Raw genomic sequence first — 22,491 nt, forward strand, 5'->3', positions numbered from 1 at the left:
TTAAATACACTTGTAAAAAAGTAAAAAAGGTTGATTATTATTATCAGATGATCTAAATAAATGCTAAACAATTGGCAAAGTTTATCGCAAAGGGCCGATGGTTCAGCTTAGAAATTAAGTGGTAAATAGTGTCGTTTAATAAAATACATGATGTTATCTAAAAATACTTAGCTTAATTATTTCATTACAGCATTCATTTAAATATTTTGGAAGTACTAAGATAATGTTTTTACGTATTTAATTTCTTTTCGATATTAGACCATCCTATAGTTATTTATATACTTAAGTCAGAAAGAAAATTTGAGTATAATTCACTATTTTATGTACTCGTATATTTATTTTAATTTCTCATTAAAATAAATAATGACTATTTTTACGCCAAAACCACATCGAAGACAATAAAAATTAGCATGTACTTAACATAATAATTAAAATGAAACTCATATACTCATTGTCATATTTTTTCTGTCAAGCCATACTTGAGATACGCAGGTATATAAGCAATTTGCACTGCAGCCGGTACCTGACAAACCAACGACTAGTGCTAAAGTGAAGTGCATAATAACATACTTAAACAGTTTCACAACAATATTAAAGGAATATCATTAAATATCGAGTGATTTAGTAAAATGGATGAATTAACAGAGACACCAATACTCAAGTTTAATAAAAATCAAATGGTGCAAGTTCGTAAATCGTTTAATTATGATGATGTTAACAGACTTCATCAGGATATAAATTTGCTTGAAGATTGGATTAGAAAGCAAAATCATTTTGTAGTGAAAGAGTATGGTGAGTTTTGGAAGTTTTTAGAAGTTATTCTAGAGATGGTTGAACCAGATCGTGTATAAAATACAAGACAATATCAAAGTTATGTTTTTTTTCAAAAATCAATATTTTTGATAACTACGCAAGGAAACAGCTTAAGTTGTGTTTCTTTTATCACTCAGTTTATTACAGAGTTTTAATGGACATGTAGCAGAAATGTAGCTTAATTAACCATTCAATGAATAGCCTAGGCTCTTTACTAAACGGTTAGACTAGCATCCGGTCTCATATTGAGAAAGACAGATAATGTAAGTGTCATAATGTCTATCTATTATGATTGTGTGGGTCACAAGTGTGTGGATTTTGGCGCCAAGTGGCAGAAAGATGAACTAAATATAAATGACAAGGGGAGGCAAGTGGTTGCAAGTGCTAAACGTTATCGGTATCAAGAAGCTAGTTTATCGGTGCAATTTTATAACGAGGCAGGGCTGTTAATTAAACGACTTATTACGATTATTGGCTGTGACAGACATACAGTTTATATATTGATACATATTATTGTATTTAATAACTAACCTCTTTTTTACAAGGCACATAAATATAATAACGGTTTTCGATGAAGCGGTTCGTGTATTTGTATTTTAAAGTAAAAATCCTCACCTTTTTGCGTAATGTCATGAACATGAACAAACTTCTTCAAATTTATTCGTAAAGTTTTACAAGCAATCAAAGAAAAATCCTAATTTGAAGGTTAACAGTTAACTAAACGAGATTTAAACATAACCATATTTTTTTTCTGATATTTTTCTACACTGTCTACACTAATATTATAAAGAAGAAAACTTTGTTTGTCTGTTTGGTTGTAATGAATAGGCCTAAAAATTACTGGACCGATTTTAAAAAATATTTCACCATTCGAAAACGACATTATCTACTAGTACTATAACATAGGCTATATTTTATATGAAATATATTTGATAAATAGATTTTAGGCGGTACAAAGTTTGCCGAGTCAGCTAGTACTGTATAATTAGATGTTATTGTATATGTAATTTATAAGTTTAAAATATCAATATTATGGACCTGCATGGACACGGGTGTAAAGCTTAAATAAAATAATTAAAATTAAAGTACCTATCCATAATTTAAAATAATTACCGTTTTCTAAGCTTCGTACTTAGTAGCAATTATCCTTATTAATGGATGATAGCAAAAAATATAACAAGTTTTATAATACTTATATCTCATATCTGTACCTACAAATCTAATACGCTTAAACTGATTTAAACAAGTATCAAGAATAGATTGCTTTATAAGTACATAATTTACAAGGAATAACATTATTTTCTACCTCGGATTGATTAGCGTCCATTATTAATAATCAATCTATCCAATATTTTGCTCACCAAAGATTAACGTTTGATAATTTAATCGTAGAACCGCAATATCTATCTCGCTCACACCTTATTTACATGTTTAATTTTAAGTGTGCGTGACAAAAAGTCGTAATAACTAAATACCTATGAAGAGAAGTGATTATTATTTCACGACTCAAGCTAAGAAATTATAAAAATAAACAAATAAAGTAGAATAAAAACTGTTCACTATATAGTTGCTAGCTGTATACAAAATAAAAATATTTATATGTGAACCAAACTATAAAAGTTTAGATGCATTTTGTAAAATTTGCACACAAAAAAAATGTATTCATATTAATTTTATCTATATTTAAAGAAAAGTTAAATTCTTTATTTTATTTAAATTTATCTTGCTATTTTTTGTATTTCATTTAATTAAACTATTGCGTACATATTATTAAATCTACAAAAACATTTTTTGCTGTCCTTACGCAAATGCCGCTATTTTAGATTCTATAATCGTCTTTAATTACATAAAAGTATGCGAAATACTATTATTTACTCAAAATCATGCACGCTTCCTAGCTACGGATGGTACTTTAAGCCGTCCTTAGCTGTTATCACTGGACAGCAGTCAATAAACCATCTTCTAAAGTCCACTACTGGACATATGTGTTCCTAATTAGCGCTACTCTAACCGAATTTTTACCGCATTAAAACCCCCCGGTGGCCGTCCTCAACGCTTGTTGGAAAACTCCGGGATCTCTAACGGAACACATCTAGTGCATACGACGGGATGCGACCACACATACCGCCGTCCTTCCCGGGGTTGCTTGCTGGATGGTTCGAGCTCACACTCTTGCCGCCTGCTACCCCGGAAACCCCCCTTTTATCCCCTCTTACGACAGGCAGGGGATACCGAAGCCCTATTCTAGTCCCGGGACCACAGGGACAAAAGTATAACAACCTTTTCTTTTTGTTGACGGGGGAAACCTTCAAAAGGTACCGACGCCTTGAAGAATTCCGGGATCTCCGACGGAACTCAACCGGAATCCTCCAACTGGAAGCCCCCTTTAGTCGCCTCTTACGACAGACAAGAGATACCGTAACCCTTTTCTAGTCCCGGTACTTAGGACAAACATATAACAACCTTGGATCTCCGACGGAACACAACCGGAATCCTCCAACTGGAAGCCCCCTTTTAGTCGCCTCTTACGACAGACAAGGGATACCGTAACCCTTTTCTAGTCCCGGTACTAGGGAAAAACGTATAACAACCTAGCTGTGCGAATCCAGACTATGCACTGCTTTGAACTTGAACACCCCCTTAACAAAGCTATAGCTACCATGGATGAGAGGACCGTGGTCACCAGGAGTACCATAAAAGTTATGGAGTAATTTTACTAGTATTTCTTTTATTTCAGATAAGGAGTATCTGGAACGTTACCTAATAAACAGTAAGGGTTTGATCGAGCAAGCCAAGAAGCGCTTGGACAAGCTCTGCACGCTACGAGGTCTGATGCCGGAATACTTACAAGGATTCGATATCAAAAATGAGTTTCAGTTTGTGTTGAAAATAAGGTTTTTTTTTTTTAAGATCGATCGACTCCAGAGGCGTCACTGCCACACCTATTTGTGTTTCTTAATATCAGGGTTAAGCGTTGCTGTGTTCTGGTTGAAGCGTGTGCTAAGCGAGATATACTTATCCGAGGCGTTGTAAGTCCTCTGAGGTAGCAACGGATATAAATGCGATGGCCATAGGGCCAACTTCAGATAGGAATACAATCTTATTTGGGGCTGATTACCGATGTTCATGGGCAGCAGCCACTTATCGCAGGTGGACTGCATGTTCATTTGCTACTTCTTTATAATAAAAAACGCACCTTGAGAGCCTCCATATTATATCACTTTGAGAATCACTGGTCTCGTTTTATTTTATCTCTTTATGTTATCCTGTATTGTGTAGCTCCTATTTTTGATATATTTCAGTCACGCCTGTGTGTTACCAAAACCTACTCCGGATAACTACAGAGTATTCTTCACTACTGCACACAATCCCGAGGCTGCTGATACTTTCGACTTTCTCCACTTCTCCAGGTATATGATGGTGGTGAGTTATCATCATAAAATAAAACAAATACTTTTCTTTTCATCCATGTATTTTTTGACTATTTTAGCATTTTTACATAGATCCTGGATATTTCTGAGCGTAAAAAAGAAAAAGAGAGACACTCGTAATTATTTTAAGAAATAAAAACTCCATTGCTTAAAATTATAGCCTATATTTCTCGTACAATTTAGATTTCAGACGAATTTGACGACACCTTAGATCATTGTTAAAATCCGTTAGACCGTTTGGGCTACATAGATACATACATACACTCAAAAATTGTACTGTGATTATGTACCCTGTGGTAAAAAATCTGTTGAACAAAAATTATTAAAAGAACAAATAACCCAATTGGTAAAAAAATATAATCTACAATAAAATTTGCTTTTAAGAATCTCGACTTGTATAAACACGATCTCATATGACCTATTTTGAAGTTCGTACTAGTATGGTACAAATCAGTTTGAATCGTTTTCAGTGCGAGATTTCTCATTCGAGTTTAGTAATTATTCAATTGTAATTCAAGGTACAACGTGTTATATGCTCCCAAATTATTTCTTCTCGCTGTCCATTTTTTACAAGAGTTAATTAAACGGAAATATAAGACATTATTAAAAATTCAAAAACCCTCGTCTACATCCCTCATATGTAGCAACTGGCTAAAAATCTCGAAATACGATTATTGCTTTGAAATTCTGTTTACACGGACGCAATAAAATATGCGAGGCAATTATCGCCTAAGGGAACGAGCAAGAAGAGCGAATGTTTACGCGATATTCCTTCGATAATCGTATCTTCGAGACGAGAAACTCTCTCCATCTAAATGGGGCATCCTCTTCAGTCGGATAAAAGGGATGCTTTAGAAAAAATCTTATTAATATTTGTTTGTTTTATTTTTTTAAAGGTAAAATATATTTTAATGTAGTTTTATTGTTTCAGCTTTTAGAATATTTATACTGTCATGACTACAATGTGGGCTTAGAAATTATCATAGACACACGAAACTACACATTCGGGGTCATAACAAAACTGAACCCTATAGTTATAGCAAACACTGTTATGTTAATGACTGTAAGTATATTACAATATCCTTTTTGATCGCTTTCGAATTTATAATGAGACATACAGGTAGGTACGTAAATTTTGAAGGTGGTTGACCCTTCGTGACTCGATTTCGGAGGCACCGCTGCCACGCCTATTTCTCTCATATAGATTATATCTCGAATATATTGAGAAGCTGTTGTATTCTTGTTTGAAGGGTGTGTTTAGGGTGAAAATGTAACAAGGGACGTTCTGACTTAGTCCTCAGGGGTAACAACGCATTTGTGACCTACCTCAGGTACTCCCATCTTATCAGGAGTTGATACCAGTACCCTTTGTATGAGTTTTTACGTTTTTGTTTTCGTTTACGTATTTCCTATACTATTCCAATCAGTTCTGATACAATCCGCGAGGGGCGCTGATTGGAAATGTATGTGCAAATACATAAACAAGTACCAAAACAGTCATTTTTGTATCAAAACAGTCATACGTAAAAACCCATACTAAGGGTGCAGATGTCGATGGGCGCCGATGATGGTTACTGTCAGGTGGACTACATAGCTCTTAGCTACCTCTAGTCATGTAAAAAATATAATAACTGTAACGAACAGAATCAAAGCGCTGGCGCAGCCACTAACCGCGATAGCGAGCAATGCATGTAGTTACCGCACCGACTAAGAGATGGCGTTGTACGAAAACTGAATCGCGCTATCGTTTGTATCGTGTAGCTTGTATAAGTAGGGCGGATGACTTTAGTTAATTTAAGTCTGGCATGGAGGACTGGTATACAAGCTATACCAATCTGGTCTTCCTGATCGCCTAGTCCGCATCGTGGCTTCCTACCTTCAGGACAGAACCTTCCGCTACAGGCACGAAGGTGTCCTCTCTTCACCACGCCCCATAACAGCCGGAGTCCCTCAAGGCTCAGTGCTCGCTCCCACATTATTCATATCGTACTCCAACGATATTCCTATCCCCAAAAATGGGGTGCAGCTATCACTCTTCGCCGATGACACCGCTCTTTACATCCAAGGGCAAAAGGAGTCATTTGTCCTCGCCAAACTCCAACGCTCGGTCAACGAGTTAGGAGATTGGTTTAGGAAATGGCGCATCGAAGTCAATGCGGAGAAAAGCTCCGCAATGCGCTTCGACCACAAACGCAGGCGCTTAAACAACCTGCCCTCCGTCAAATTACTTGGGGCCCCCATTCCATGGAGGCCCACAGTAAAATACCTAGGAGTTACCCTTGACCCGGGCCTCACCTTTAGACCCCACGTCTCTAAGGTCACCCACACCGCCCGCTCTTACATGAGCCGCCTCAACGCCATGATTGGCAGACACAGCAAGTTGTCAGCCAGGAATAAGCGAACGCTGTATAAGGTTTGCATTCGACCGGTGTTAACATACGCCTCTCCAGTCTTCGCTCACGCGAATCCCACCATCCTAGATAAACTCCAGGTCATACAAAATCTTTTTTGTCGTCGGGCACTTAATGCCCCCTGGTATGTCAGGAACGCCGACCTCCACCGCGACCTGGAACTCGCTCCAATACAACAAGTCCTTAAACAATTCTCTGAAGCGTTCTTCGACCGCTCAGAAAATCATTCCAACCCACTCATCAAGGGTGCAGCGGACTATGCTGCCCCTCTTCCTACCCGTCACAACTGCCGTCGGCCAAGAAATATCTTGACCGACGCTCCTAACAAACTCTCCACGGATGTGGAGAATCTTCTGGCCGCCCACAGGGGCGTTCAACTCTCCATAGAGAATCGTCTTCCCGACGATTCTAGTCTTATTCATGATACGTTGACACCTTCAGTGTCATCTATCCAGCGGTCGCTCTCTAGGGAGCGCCGCTAGCGCCTCTCGTTCCACAACGAGAGGTCGCTATCCGATGTCGGCTGTACGGTCCCCTCGGACGAATGCCTTTAAAGGAGTTTTTAGTGGGATGGTCCTCCCTTCAAAAAAAAAAAAAAAATAGTTAATTTGTAGATAAGGTGGATGTCGAGACTGTGTGTATACGTTTTAGTTACGGATTCCCGAGCTAATTACGGATCGTACAGTATTGCCATTGTCGTGAGAATTTCGTATGTGGTATCGGATTACCGGGCCATAACGGATTGCACGCATAGTAATAGGGATCAAGTTAATTGTATTAACAAAATAAAGTATTATCGTCCCATCACCACGGCGTATGTCTTCGCACCGCACCACACCCCTCCGACCCCCGCTACATAACTAAATATTGAAATAAAACATTCCAGTTTTTGCGTCGGAATATATCACAAAACAATATATCAAACAATCGAGGGGTTCAAGGTTCAAATCCAGGCGCACCTTTGATTTGTTCAAATGTAGGTATTTGCGTATTACAAATTAATTATCACATACTTAAACGATGAAGGAAAACATCCTGAGGAAACCTGTATACCTGAAGTTTTCAAAGGTATGAAGTCTACCAATTCGCATTTGGCCAGCGAGGTGGACTATGGCCTAATCCTTCTCATTCTGAGAAGAGACCAAATTGAGAAGACCCGTGCCTACCAGTGGGACAGTATTGGGTTGATGATGATGATGATAATATGAAACGAGTCATAGTAGGTCTATATAAATATATATATAGGTCTAAATATATCTTTATATATATATTTCTTATGTGCGTGTGTATGTCACTGAACTTCTCCTAAACGACTGGACTGATTTTGATGAAATTTGTTGTGTGTGTTCAAGGGGACTTGAGATTGGTTTAGATTCATAATTTAGTCCGGGGGAAAAGGATTTTTTAATATTTTTTTAATTCGTAATTAGTTATAGAATCGGAAACTATGCATTTGATCAAGTGATGATCTTTAGCAAAGTTGTTGTCTAAGAGCCCACGAGGGCTTGGGAGTTGGTAAGATCAATTTTCGACAGATGGCACCACTGTAATTCAAATGCAGGTACAAATTTTCCGTTTTATGTATGTCATATTATTTCTTTAAAATGCGGGCGAAGCCGCGGACACCACTAGTAATGTATGTATTATAAACTAGCTGACCCGGCAAACTTTGTACCGCCTCAAAATCTATTTATCAAATATATTTCATATAAAATATAGCCTATGTTACTCGTAGATAATGTAGCTTTCGAATGGTGAAATAATTTTTAAATTCAGTGCCGTAGTTTTTGAGTCTATTCATTACAACCAAACAAGTAGATAAAAAATATTTGTATATTAGTAAGTTAACAGTATTCCGAGGGTTCCGAAATTAATACCAAATTCCTAGGTATGTAGAAAAAATCGAGTTTGCAAACAAGTTGCGCTCTTTTTTAATCTTAATGTTACTTGTGTAATATATGTTAACAAATATTATTACTCATACATCATATTTTTTACTCGTATAACACATTGAATCTAATAATTTCAAGTTATTAACGAGTTTATAATTAAGTTAACGAAGTAGATTTATCAAAAGTCAAAATACGTCGATGGCTTTAATTAGACAACACATATTTACTTCCAAATTAACATCTGCTAATAAATTTAACGTTAATTTAAATTATTAGCTACTTATCTATTGTTGATAATATTTAAAATATATTTTTTAAATTGTATAATCTTGGAAGGCGTGTTAAATAGCAATTAATCTTAGGCTATAAAATTCTATACAGCCTTCGGTGTAGGTCGTCTGCTACTTCCGGATATCGATTTTAAATATTTAACGTTGTAAACATCCGGTGATTCGTCGTAAAATAGTAAATGGTCAAGCGTGACTCGTCATTAAGTTATTGGTTTCGAACATCGAAAAAATGTATATTTAAGGATAATCATGGTGGAAACTAGATTGATTTAGATAAAATTTGAATAAAAGTATAGAGGGCTAGCGGCTGCTATTTATTCTACAAATAAGGGATTCTGCATCCTATAGATTCAAACAGTCGTAAAATAATCGAAACTGCTAGTGAAAACAATACCATATTATTTAATAACCGCCAACGTGGGTGGTAGATTAATAATCATATGACAATTAAGTGGTTTAACACTATGTAAATAATAATTATTGCCTAGATAGTATTTCATCAAAATGTTATATACTCCTATATATTTTAAAAAGCACCTACATATTTGAAACAATTAGATAAATATTGCTATTATAATATTCGAAGGCGCATATTTCGAAAAACGAAGGTTCGACTTTTTTGTTTATCTATTCGTCGCGTAGGTATATAATATATTGTCCCTGTAGTCCCGGGAGTACAATAGGGCTACGGTATCCGCTGCCTGTCGTAAGAGGCGACTAAAAGGGGGCGCTTCCGCGATTACGGGCGGCAAGAGTGGGAACTCGATCCGTCCAGCAAGCAACCCCGGGAAGGACGGCGGTGCATGTGGTCGTATACCGTCGTATACACCAGGTGGGTGGGAAAAACGTAAACTGCTCCCCTCAGGGCAGAGCCCGATAGGGGCGTCGCGCTTGGAGTACTACGGATGTATTCCATTGGAGTTCATAACCCAACGTCGCTCCCACGGCGTCGGGTACCTTTTGAAGGATTCCCTTTCGTTAAAAAATGGTATATAATATATACATATACACACCTTGAGTAACTCGAGTGATTAATAACCGCTTTCAATTTTCTTTGTTTTCATTTGAAAAGGTGTACGGTTGCTGTACGGTTTCTTGTAATGGTGGGATATTAGAGTTATGGGGTGAAGCTCCTCATCACTACCTCTTTTTTACATAATTAATGATAACTAAGCTTCTGCTTACTCCATTCTCATGAAACTCAGAATTAATATTCAATATCTTGACTATAGAATTATGTAATAATCTAACACGTATATAAATTACACTTTTTTGTTAATTATAATTTTAAAATTAGAGTAGGTACATGTAATTCTAAGTAACTTATTATTATGTAATCTTCATAATTAAACAAAGTTATATTTCTGTGGAAAATTAACTACAGATAATACATTTAAATCTTATATATAAAAATCTTGAGTCACAATGTTAGTTACCGCACTCCTCTGAAACGGCCTTACCGATTTTCACCAAATTTTATATGCATAGTCAGTAGGTCTGAGAATCGGCTACTATCTATTTTTCATACCCCTTAGTAATACGGGTTGTTCACCCTGAACATTTTTTTATTTAAATGGCCTCATATCTAATGTTTGCCGGGTCATCTAATGTACTAAATTAATTTGGATATATAAAATCCTAAGAATACAATTTTGATAACGCCATTATAAAAACTATTTTAAACATGTTTTCCATCACGATCTTGTGGTTTATAAATATTTAATTTGGGTGTAAGAAAACTATAGTAAGAAATAGTATATGTCTCTTGGAATAAATAAAGCAAAATAAATTTGAAGTAGAAAACGAATATGCAGTAAACCTTATAAACATTTGGAATTTGTTTCATATAGCAGAAGGGTTCACTTTAAAGCTGGGGGGTACTACCATATCTTAAAACATTATTATTTTAATCATACATTTAAATTTCGTACCACGACGTCGTTAAAGTAAGATTGTTTTTAAAACAGTACAATAAGCAGTTTTGTTTTATGTCGGTCGAAATTATACATTCTTTTTCTGCAGGAAATTTAACTTTTTAAGCAAAATATGACAATTTCAGTTAATTTAATACAATGGATAAGTGAAAATGAATAAGGGTTTAAGGAGGACTGTTTTAAGGAGGTCATGGTACGAAACAAAAAATTTGCAGCAATATTGAAATAACAGTTTCCTGAACTATGATGGTTTTTAAAAGACGATGGTAGGCCCCCTGGTCACAGATATTTTTCTACTCATAAGGACTAAGATGATTTCCACATATATGGATAAGACAGCAGCCACCATTTCGTCGAAATTCACGAATTAATTCACGTTAAAAATAAAAATGTCCATCAAAATACAATAAAATATTAATTTCTCACTGTTCCCAGAGTGAAAATTGGTGAAACTCTTTGAGTTGATAAAGTGCGAATTGATAAATTTCAAAAAATAATTTTGAAAATTATTTTTTAAGTAATATTACATAACACATAATATAGTTTCACGACGTTTACGTTCACCGTTAGCATGGGATAATTATTTTAACGCACATAAATAACTGAAAATAATACTCGTGGGATTAACTTTGAAAATAATAATTGAAGGTGATAGAACCCTTTGTGGTTCGACTCCGGCGGCACCACCGCCACACCTATTTCTGCCTCATAACAGCAGTATTAAGCGCTGCTGTGTTCCGTTTTGAAGGGTGTGGTAAGGGAGACATACTGTTCCGAGGCGTACCACCTTAGTCCTCAGGGGTAGCGGCGCATCTGTGACTGACCTCAGGTAGGAATATCTAAACCTATCCGGTGTTGATAACAGATGTCCATGGGCAGCAGTAACAACTTACCATCAGGTGGACTGCATGCTCATCTGCTACTTCTATATTATATATAAAAAGAACAAAAGTTGCTTCTGCCTCCATTGGACATATGTAATAAATCCCAGATAAGATTGTATTCCTATCTGAAGTTGGCCATAGATACGTTGCTACCCTGGAGGACGTCGTAACCCCTCGCATGAGCTTGTCTTCCTCATCATTTCCTTCAACCAGAACATAACACTTAACTTTAATTAAGTAAAAACCTTACCTATATCTTGAGATGCCATAAATACTATTTACCTAATGCTTCAACCCTAGCAACTGGACACTTCTATTTAAGTCCTTGCTAAAATTATTTTTGGCAAAACATCCAAATATTCACGGTACCCTAAATCAAATTTACATTAATTAATGGCCCCAATTAGCATACCGAACCGGAAGTGTTGAACCTGAACTTGAAATAACAAGGCTGTATTAATTTGTTCGATATGAGATTTATATTTGTAACTTAAAATTTATATTTTGTGCGAAGGTTGTCATTTTCAATGTATTTGTGGATTTTTTTTATAATATGGGAGTAGCAGATGAGCATGCAGTCCACCTGATGGTCAGTGGCTACTGCCACCCATGGACATCTGTAATCAACCCCAGATAGAATTAGATATTCCTACTTGGAGTCGGCCTCAGATGCACCGCTACCCCTAGGAACTAAGCTGGAACTCCTCAGAAAAGTATGTCTCCCTTACCACGCCCTTCGAAACGGCACACAGCAGCGCCTAACAGTGCTGTTATTAGGCAGAAATAGGTGTGGCGGTGGTGCCGCCGGAGTGGAACCACAATGGGTTCTACCACCATAACTTTTATGTCCCACTCAAAAATGCCACGGAGGATAACTAACGGTGGTAATACTCTTCGTAATTCGACTCTGGAGCCGCTACCACCACACTTATTTATGCCTCATAATAACAATGATTTTTTTTTGTTCAATAATATATTTTGTCTTAAGTAAAATAGGAGTAGCAAACGAGCATGCAGACCTCCTGATGGTAAGTGGTTACTACCGCCCATGAACATCTGTATGCAACCCCAGATAGGATTAGATATTCCTACATGAGCTCTAACCTGGAACGCCTCGGAAAAACAACTTGTTTCGTTTTGTACTTATGAGTACCTAAGTAATTAATCGTAAGTAATTATACCTTTTATAATATATAATTATCAAAGATTCTTGGTAACGATAAATGAATAATTATATTATTCAATTCACTTGAATCTTACATTGAAAGTAAGTAATAGGTACCATTTTTTATCATTTGAAGTTTCATTAATAAAATAAATAAAAGCAACTTCTAAAAACAACTGACGTGGAAGTGTTCCTGCGTTTTCCGGTGAAGTTATTAAATTTATTTATCTAAAGAACAATGCATTAAAAACTAAGAATAGTGAAATTGGACCTTGTATACATATAGTTTCTTAGGGCTGTTATTAATCAATAACATTTCGGTTGGACACCGGCGGCAACACCACCACACCAATTTCTGCCTAATATCAGCATTTAAGTGCAGCCCTGTTCCTGCTACGCTTATCTTTCCGACACGTCCCAACTTAGTCATAATGAGTAGCAAAGCATCTGATTCCAACCTCAGGTAGGAACGTAATCACATCTGGGGTTGATTACAGATAGATATCTGGTGAAAGGAGCCACTTCCTTTCAGGTTGACTGCTTGTTTGCTGCTACTATATTACTGCTTACAAAAGTGCTGTTTTTAGATGTGACGATTAAGCATTCGAAGTAAAAAACCTAAAGGATGAAGAATATGAACTAGTTCATGAAAACTATAGATATTTACAACAAAACCAAAGCAAAGAGGTGGTTCATTTTATGTATAAATAACTTTTAAATAAAGCTTCTGTCTTTTAACAGGAAGCTCGTGGTCTTCGAATTAAGGCACTGCATCTCATCAGTGGATCGAAGTTTTTGGACACAGTCGTGGCAATCGTGAAACAAGGATTGACTAAGAAGCTTGTATCTCGCCTGCATATCCACGATAATAATGAATCACTTTACCGATTAGTACCTAGAGATATATTGCCGAAAGAATATGGTGGTGACCAGCCTACGTTAAAAGAAATAAATGGTAAGTTTTTTATAATATACGAGTAGCCGACGAGCATGCAGGTCACATGATAGTAAGTGGCTACTGCCGCCCATGGACACCTGTAATCAACTCCAGATAAGATTAGATATTCCTACCTGAGGTCCGCCATAGATGCGCCGCTACTCCTGTGAACTGCTGGAGCGCTTCAGAATTGTCTCCCTTACCACACCCTTCAAACCAGTACACAGCAGCGGTTAACGCTGCTGTTGGCGAAATGAGGCCGAAATAGGTGTGGCGGTGGTGCCGCCGGAGACGAACCACAAAGGGATCTACCACCTTCAAAAGTACTTTATATATGACTACTTTCTATTGCAGAAGTAAAGTTATTTGGATCGCGGAGTTTGGAAAGCATTGCGAATCGGTTTACGAATCCAAGGGGTTATTTATTAAGTAACCATTTATTGCAAAATCATTAGCTACTTTAACAATAAAACTTTTGGAATTCAAACTCTACCTGTAGCTATGTGCGAATAGTAGAGAAATGTGTTTGCCGCCATACCTATTTCTAGCGTTAAACAGCTCTTACATACTCTACAATGTGTGTATTCCGGCACACACTTAACCAGATTTTTAATTTTTTTCATTATCACGCTGTCATTTTGAATGACATATCATATTAATTCGTGAACTTGTACGTCATAATCACAATTAGTAAAAACTGATAAAAATACTGTTCGTACTTGTACTGTATTTTTTGTGTTTGTTTATCACTAATTAAACACATTTAATTTTTGACAGTTACGATCCTTCAAATAATATTTTGTATTATATAAAAAGTTAATTAAAACCTGAAACCCTATATTATCCGACTACTGTACCTACTTCTGAGGAGTCATGGAGAAAAAAAATACTATAAGCCACCGAGCTAAGTTTGTATTTAACTTCCCTAAATCTTACATTACATTATTGTTATTTAAAATTTTCTGAAACATTTCATTCAATGTTAAATCTCTAATTTAACAAGCATTTAAAGGTAACTTATTAAATGCAGTGATGTCTAGAATAAAATAACTTTTCTGCAATAATTAATTTATTTCTAAAGTGTTTTTAGAAAAACATTATTTTCTTATAATATACTCCTTTTCTTTTTTTTTATAATATTTTATAATATAGGTGGCACTGTGCCACTTATATGTTACTAATTCTAACTACTGTATAATACTTCTATGTCTTATTTTTTTTCAAATAAGAGATCGTCATGAAGCTAAAAAAATAGGAAATAATAGGTTTTATTTCAGGAGTCAAATATTAAAGAGTGTTTGTACCTTTAAGACTACCAAGACTTGAACCGCGAGCTGCCTCCGTTAGGGGTAATTCATACCACGAACTTAGAAGTGCTTACAATGTAAACCAAATTGATATACCATAATTATAACCATTAACGATCGTGTATAACCTGGTATATTTATTTTATTGCGATAAAAATGAATACCTAAGCAAAATGTTACCACAAAGTAGAAGGCTATATCGTTGAACAAACTGTGTAATTAAATAATAAAATATGCTATTATAGTCAAACTACGCCATTTAAACTTAATATAATGATTAAGAATGTTCTTTACAACCTTCTCAAGCGTGCATTTACAAGACTTTGAGGGTTAAAAAAATAAGCAAACAGGTATTTTGATCTAAGTTTTTATTATTATGGTAACCCGTTTGTCTATGTCAAATTTAGGATTCGCCTTATTTGACTTTGTAATTAATTGGACTTTGGATCTAGTATCATATAATATGCGTTTATGAACAAGTTGACGAATAATTTGCCGAATAATTACGAGTACGTAAACGTTAAGTAGAGACGCATAGTTCGGGTTGAAATCTACTCCCCATATTGAACGGACGGCGAGTACCGAATACAACCAAATAAGTTCTTAATGGACGCCCTCAAGTATTACATTTAATAAAATATGTTAAAATCATATACATTCTTATTTATTAATACATGTAGCGACAACTTCGGATCACCTTTTATGAATATTGCACGGGCGAAGGAGAGTCAGATTTGGTATAGTTAACGTTTACATTGAAAAGGAGTGTAGAGAGGCAAATTTGTATGTAACATGTGTAACATACATCAAATAAAATAAAAAATAAACTCGTATTATACATATTACGTAACAATAGTCCAATGCCAATATAATTATCTAGTATTAAATAGTATTTGTCATAAAACGGGTTATTGATTTTAAATATGGCTTAAACAAGTTAAACTTTTTACTATGATTATTGTTATTCAAGTAACTTAAAGGTTAATGTAGATGTTATAGTCAAAGTTCGATACACAGTCTCTTCGCGGAAGGACTGGTTTATCCTAGGTTTGGCCAAAGCCATCAGGCAATCCCCGAAATACATTTCAATTTCGCCCTTTGCCTGAAGTATTTTTAGTCAAACCCAGGAGCTCCTAACTTTTCAGTCAAACGTCGAAAGTAAATTATTCTGTTTCGGTTTTGGCCTAGTCAATCCTAGAAGCGACTGCAAAACTCGGTCAAACGTTGATCTGAACATGTTTAAACAGGTTCATAATGTCTCTCGCGGTGTTCCGACCGATTGTTTTGTCATTTCATGTTCGTTCATTGAGCGTGCGGGCGTGTAATTGTGTAAAATTGAAGATGAGTGAGGTTAGGTTAGGTTAGGTTAGGTTAGGTTTTTTTAAATTATTAAAACAATAAACATCAAAATTTTAAAAATGTTATTTTTTATACCTAATCGTACAAACTAACCTCCGTATATTCCAAAGCATTTATTTATATGATAAAATGCTTCCAAATATACGAAGATAAGACACTTCATACCTATATCGGAGTTTGACTCGTCAAACCCCGATTTAATAAAATTGTGTTTTGACGTTTGCCTGACCAAATTAGTCTCTCCCAGGTTTGACGAAAATTGTTTAGTCAAAGGCCGAAAATTTACATTTGTTTGGGCTTTGACCAAGTCATTCAGTCTGACCTGAGGATTGACCAGTCCAACCTAGGAGCGCCGGAGCTTCGGAGTTTGCCTATAACATAGATACAAAAAAATACATTAGGAACTTATATAAAGTTTGTATCAAATAAAAACTGTTATCAAATTATCAAAGATAAAACATACTTATATTATATGTTATACTTCAGTAAATATTCAAATTTACTTTTTCTGTATAATTATGGTATAATCATAGATTAGTAAAGATTACTCACTCCTAACAAGAAAATGTACCCAGTTTTGAGAATTGAAATAGTTGCGTAAAAAAGTTTTGCCACGTCTCCGTGCTAAAACACCCCTAAAATATTTGAAATAATTATTTATTTATTATGTAAATTACGCAATATTAGTTATTTATTCGTAAATTTTCTCTAAAAATGTTTTTATTTGTCAAGAATTCAAAAAAAGAACTTACGATAATAAGCCATTTGTGGCTTCATTCAATTTCAAGACGGCGAAGTATCTTTACTAATCTATAGGTATAATATTGATTATGTAATAATAGCTGACCCGGCAATCGTCGTATTGCCATATAAATAAAAAAATGTTAAGGGTGAAGTACCCTTATCACTTAGGGGTATGAAAAATAGATGGTAGCCGATTCTCTATCCCTGTAGTTCCGGGACAAGAATAGGGCTACGGTATCCCCTGCCTGTCGTAAGAGGCGACTAAAAGGGGGCTTCTGGGGTCGTGGGTGGCAAGAGTGGGAGCTCGAACCACCCAGCCAACGGCCCCGGGAAGGACGGCGGTATGTGTGGTCGCATACCGTCGTATGCACCAGACGGTGCGGTGAGCGATAAGCTCACCTGGGCGGAGCCCGACGGGGCAATGCGCTAAGAGGACTCCGGTTGCGTTCCTTTGGAGATCCCGGAGTCCTCTACGCAGCGCTGAGGACGGCCACCGGGGGGGTTTTAGTGCGGTAAGAGTCCCACATAACCCTGTGTCGCTCCCAAGGCATCGGGTACCTTTTGAAGGTTTCCCCCTCGTCAACAAAAAAAAAAAAAAAAAAAAAAAAAAAAAAAAGCCGATTCTCAGATCTACTGAATATGCGTATAAAATTTAGTGAAAATCGATAAAGCCGTTTCAGAGGACAATATAATAATTATTGCACATATAAGTTTATTATATGAAAGGACGTCAGTGGTATGTAGTCCGTCGCTCGGCCAAATGATGAGTATATTGTAGCTCTTATTTCATCTTATATAGCTTTTAATTCAGTCGATTTTGACACAGACTTGAAATCCAATAAAATAATAATAAATAAAGCAATAATAAAAAATATTTATTAAGGAATTAGTTCATTTTCCAAAGACTTCTCAAAACTTTTCGAAGGACTTTCAAAGTTGTGCGTAACATGTGCATAACATGTGGAAAATTGTGTATATCAATCTTAATTTACATTTTGATTTTTTTCTTTGTTTTTTTTTAACCTAACCTAACCTAGCTAACAGATTTAAAATCATACAATTACCTGTACCCTTAGTATGAGTTTTTATGTTTTTACAAAAATTACTGTTTTTGTATTTGTTTACTTATTTCCCATACATTTCTAATCAGTTCTGATACAGTGCGCTAGGGTCGCTGATTGTCATTTTTGTAAAAGCCCATACTTAGGATGTACTAAGAGTACTGTATCATATGGAAAAGAAAAAAAAAACAGCCTATTTGCTTCTAAACAATTACAATACCTTCATCAGTACATTATCCTGCCACAATGCATTTTTCTTTTTTACAAATATAATTACCCAGTTGAATATAATTATGGCCAGAATCTTATTTGAAGTAAAGTTTTTTTCACGATGATTTTTTTTCAAACGTCAAAATATTGTTTAATAAATTCAATATATGCAATATTTAAATTTTAATATTACAATATTTTTTACTGGTTTAAAATTAAAAATAATCTTATAATAAATTGAATTTACAATATTACAATATGGTCGTTTAGAGATAAAATAATCATACTTATTGGATAATTAAAATTAAAATATGCTAATTAAAATTAGGTACATTTTTTAAGACGTTATCGGTATATCAAGACAATAATTAAAACACACATCATAATTTTAGCTGTTATTAAATGTATGTGTGCCTACTTACCACTGTTTCGCAGTTTTTGGAATAAACTAAGCGAAATAAGAAACTTCGCGAAGAAAGAGTCTACACACCTGATGATAAGTGGCTGCTGCCGCCCATGTAGCTATATCTGTAATCACCTCAGAAAAGATTAGACGCCTACAGTATCTGATATCGGCCACAGATGCGCCGCAGCCATGAGGACTCAGCTGGAGTGCCTCGGAAGTATGTCTCTTTTACCACACCCTTCAAACCAGAATACAACACCACTTAACACTGCTATTCACAGACCTGTATTTGTTTTGCAGGTCTGTGCTGCTGTCATTAGGCAGAAATACCAATTCTACCTTCCTTAAAACCCACCTATCATCTTTCTAGGTACATTTAACTTTCTGTTATCAGCGTATTAGAATCATAGTGAGATAACTTAAATATTTGCGAGTTCAGTAAAAAGAGTTGTGTGAATTCTACCTAGCTCTTGGACTATGTTCTAAACCACAATTTTAGACCGCGAAATGCGTGTCCAACAGTGGGACAGTGGGACAATAACAATGGCGATGATTTAGTTGTTATAATACACGAATATGCTGACCCTACTTCAAACACACATATTCATGAGCACACAAGCACGCAGGCTCTCACGCTAAACAGGACACGTGGTTGGGGCACGTGAGGCGACACGTGTATTTGGTTATAGATCTTTTTTTGCAGTACCCTGCTCTGCTTTTTTGTTGTTCTAATGTAAAGCAGTGTTATTTTTATTTTATGATATTCCAACTCTAGTTAGAAGTGATTGACACGAAAGTAGATCGCGTCTTATACACGTGTTTGTTTTTGACGGCTTTATTACACTTAATCTATTTGCTTTTTAAGGATTTGAAGTAAGAAAAGAGAGTGCAGTGCATCTGGTTGCCAGCAGTGGTTGTAAATAGTGGAAACAAAAAATAATATTAAAGTATACTGAATATAACTATATATGTGTAGAATAACTGTTTTCTATGAGAATCCGCGATGGAGCGGCGTGCTAGAATAGGCTCCAGGGGGCCTACCACCATCTTTTAAAAATCATCATAGTTCAGAAAAGTTTTATTTCCTCCTAAAACAGTAAAATATTCCGTCATACATAGTTGAGCAAACTTAAACCCTTATTAATTATTCGCTTATCCATTGTATAAAACCAACTGAAATTGTCATATTTTGCTTAAAACGTTAAATTTTCTGCAAAAAATATGAATTATTACTATACAAAACTTCTTATTGTAATATTATAAAGTAATCTTACTTTAACGAGGTCATGGTTCAAAATTTCAATGTATGATCAAAATAATATTGTTTTAAGACATGGTAGTAAACCCCCTGATTGCGAAGGGCAATGTCCTTTCCAAAGTCCTGTCCAAAGGGCAAGGGCCTTTCATTAACACGCCCTGCAACTTAAAGGGCTCATCGAATTTAAACACATGAGGAATCGGATGCTTCTAAATTTTCGGAGTGACTTCTTTTTAACCAACAACTTCTTTTTATAATAATTCCTCAATTAATACTTTTTTCTTTTTCAGAATCAAATTTCAAAGAGCTATCATCGGTCAAACATATAAATAGGATGAAATTTATGGAATCGGCAGTAACTAACGAGTCCCAGCGCCTGAGTTCCAAGTTCAACGAGGAATATTCTGGAATGCCTGGGTCGTTCAAAGTTTTAAATGTTGATTGAAATGTTAAAACGTACAAGTAAATTATAAAAGTAAATACCTGACTATGTTTAAAAATTTGTGTGTGATTTGTATGAACTGTATGTGTTATTTACAAACAAAAAAACATTTAGAAATACAAAAGAATATTCGTTACATTTTGTTTTTTTTTTTAATTTTTTTGTAATAAGTAAATAAGCAAATAAGTTTGTTTAAGGAAAGTGGCTATAGCCCTCCATGGACATGTAATCAAGCCCAGATAGAATTAAAGTCCTACCTCAGGCTGGCAACACATGTATTGCCTGAGGACTAATTTGGAACGCCAAGGATAAGCATATCTCCCTTACCGCATCCTTCAAAGGGAAACACACACTGCTGTTGTTTAGCAGAAATAAAGTCTCGTACTCCATCTATTTCACTAATACCACAGACATTTTTGGATTTGTATAGCTCTTAAGGCTACCCTACTTTACTTCATTTGTTATAAATACCTGCAACACAAGATAGAGAAATATAAACGAAATAATGTATGTAAATCTTTCATGGCTTAAGAACTCTATTTTCATCACAACAGCAGCTAAATGAATAATAACTTGAATAAGTTTCAACAAAAAAACTCTATTAGCATAATTCAACAGTTAGGTGTAGTCTCTATCAAGCCAGAAAAACTTGCCTAAGAATATCTTTTATATACCACTGAATCTCAGTTTAGATTAGTATTTGAAAATATAAGATTTTATTAATAATTTCATAAGCGCAGCGGAAACCACTTCTTATTAATTTTAGTATTGTTTATTATGTACTATTTTTATCGGTATACGTATACGTCATTCAAAAGTTAACTTAATCCGCATAATCCCCCGCTCATGTTAATCATAAACAAAGTAAAGTTGGATAACCGCCTAGTATCATTAGCGTTTATATCAGAATTAACTATGTTTTTTTATAATAAAGTAGTAGCAGACGAGCATGCAGTCCACCTGACGGTAAGTAGCTACTGCTGCCTATGGACATCTGTAATCAACCCCAGATGGGACTAAATATTCCAAGCTGAGGTCGACCTGAGGACTAATCTGGGACGCCTCTAAAAGTATGTCTTGCTTACCACACTCTTTAAACCAGAAAACAGCAGCTCTTAATACTGTCATGAGGCAGCAATAGATGTGGCGGGGGTGCCGCCGGAGCCGAACCACAAAGGATTCTACCACCTTCATATGTTAAAAATATATCCGAAAGAGGGTTGGTTAAAATGTCTGGATAATATCCATGCATCCTTCTGGATAATATATATATCCTAATATTAAAAGAAATGGCCAAGTGCATGTCAAACTCGCACTTGTTACCGCCCAATGTTTTTTAAAATTTTAGTCTCAGAGCAGCCATAGAAGTAATTACTTTGTGAAAACTGTTTACCTGTTACGGTTCAATAGATAAAGCGAAAAATGCCGATAAATAGTGGTTTTTCCTTTTGATATAGCGACCTTTATTTAGCTTCAAGATTTATTTAATTTTTAGTATGTGTTGCTAAGTATAGCGGCCATCATTATACAATATTTACAGATTAAATAAATAAATAAATAAAAATAATAAAAATAATTGGAATAAGTAAATTTCAAAATTAAAATAAAGTCTACATCACTGCCTTGAGATCACATCATTGAGGGTGTCTCAAAATGGCTGGATATGGTACCATGTTGTATGGGATTTTAACTTATCTGTGGCACCTGTTTTTAATAATTAATCCATCCAATTTTCCTACCAAAGATCGAAATTTGACAATTACTTCAACTTTGGCAATTTCGATGCTTAATCAAAAACCTTATTGATCAAAAACCTTTTCACAAGGATACCGGCAAACAAATGAAAAAAACTTTTTTTCTTTCAGATTTCTTTGAGAATTTTTGAGTCTGTTATTTTTTACCTACTCAATTGACATTTGAAAATGTGTAGTAAGTGAAATCAGTATT

At 35.4% G+C, this 22,491-nt stretch overlaps 1 protein-coding gene across 1 annotated transcript; it reads left to right on the forward strand.

Moving 5' to 3' along the window:
* The first annotated feature begins 528 nt into the window (after positions 1 to 528).
* LOC140746531 (alpha-tocopherol transfer protein-like) lies at positions 529 to 20,682 on the forward strand. The gene is made up of 6 exons (XM_073078685.1): positions 529 to 792; positions 3,551 to 3,707; positions 4,116 to 4,236; positions 5,176 to 5,307; positions 13,562 to 13,775; positions 20,393 to 20,682. Exons 1-6 carry the CDS (start codon positions 630 to 632, stop codon positions 20,545 to 20,547), a joined length of 942 nt encoding a protein of 313 aa, XP_072934786.1. The 5' UTR covers positions 529 to 629; the 3' UTR covers positions 20,548 to 20,682.
* Positions 20,683 to 22,491: the final 1,809 nt, after the last annotated feature.

The sequence above is a fragment of the Epargyreus clarus genome, unplaced genomic scaffold (genome assembly GCF_041222505.1).
Source record: "Epargyreus clarus isolate Ecla_fem2 unplaced genomic scaffold, WU_Ecla_fem_2.2 ptg000012l, whole genome shotgun sequence".
Taxonomy (NCBI): domain Eukaryota; kingdom Metazoa; phylum Arthropoda; class Insecta; order Lepidoptera; family Hesperiidae; genus Epargyreus; species Epargyreus clarus.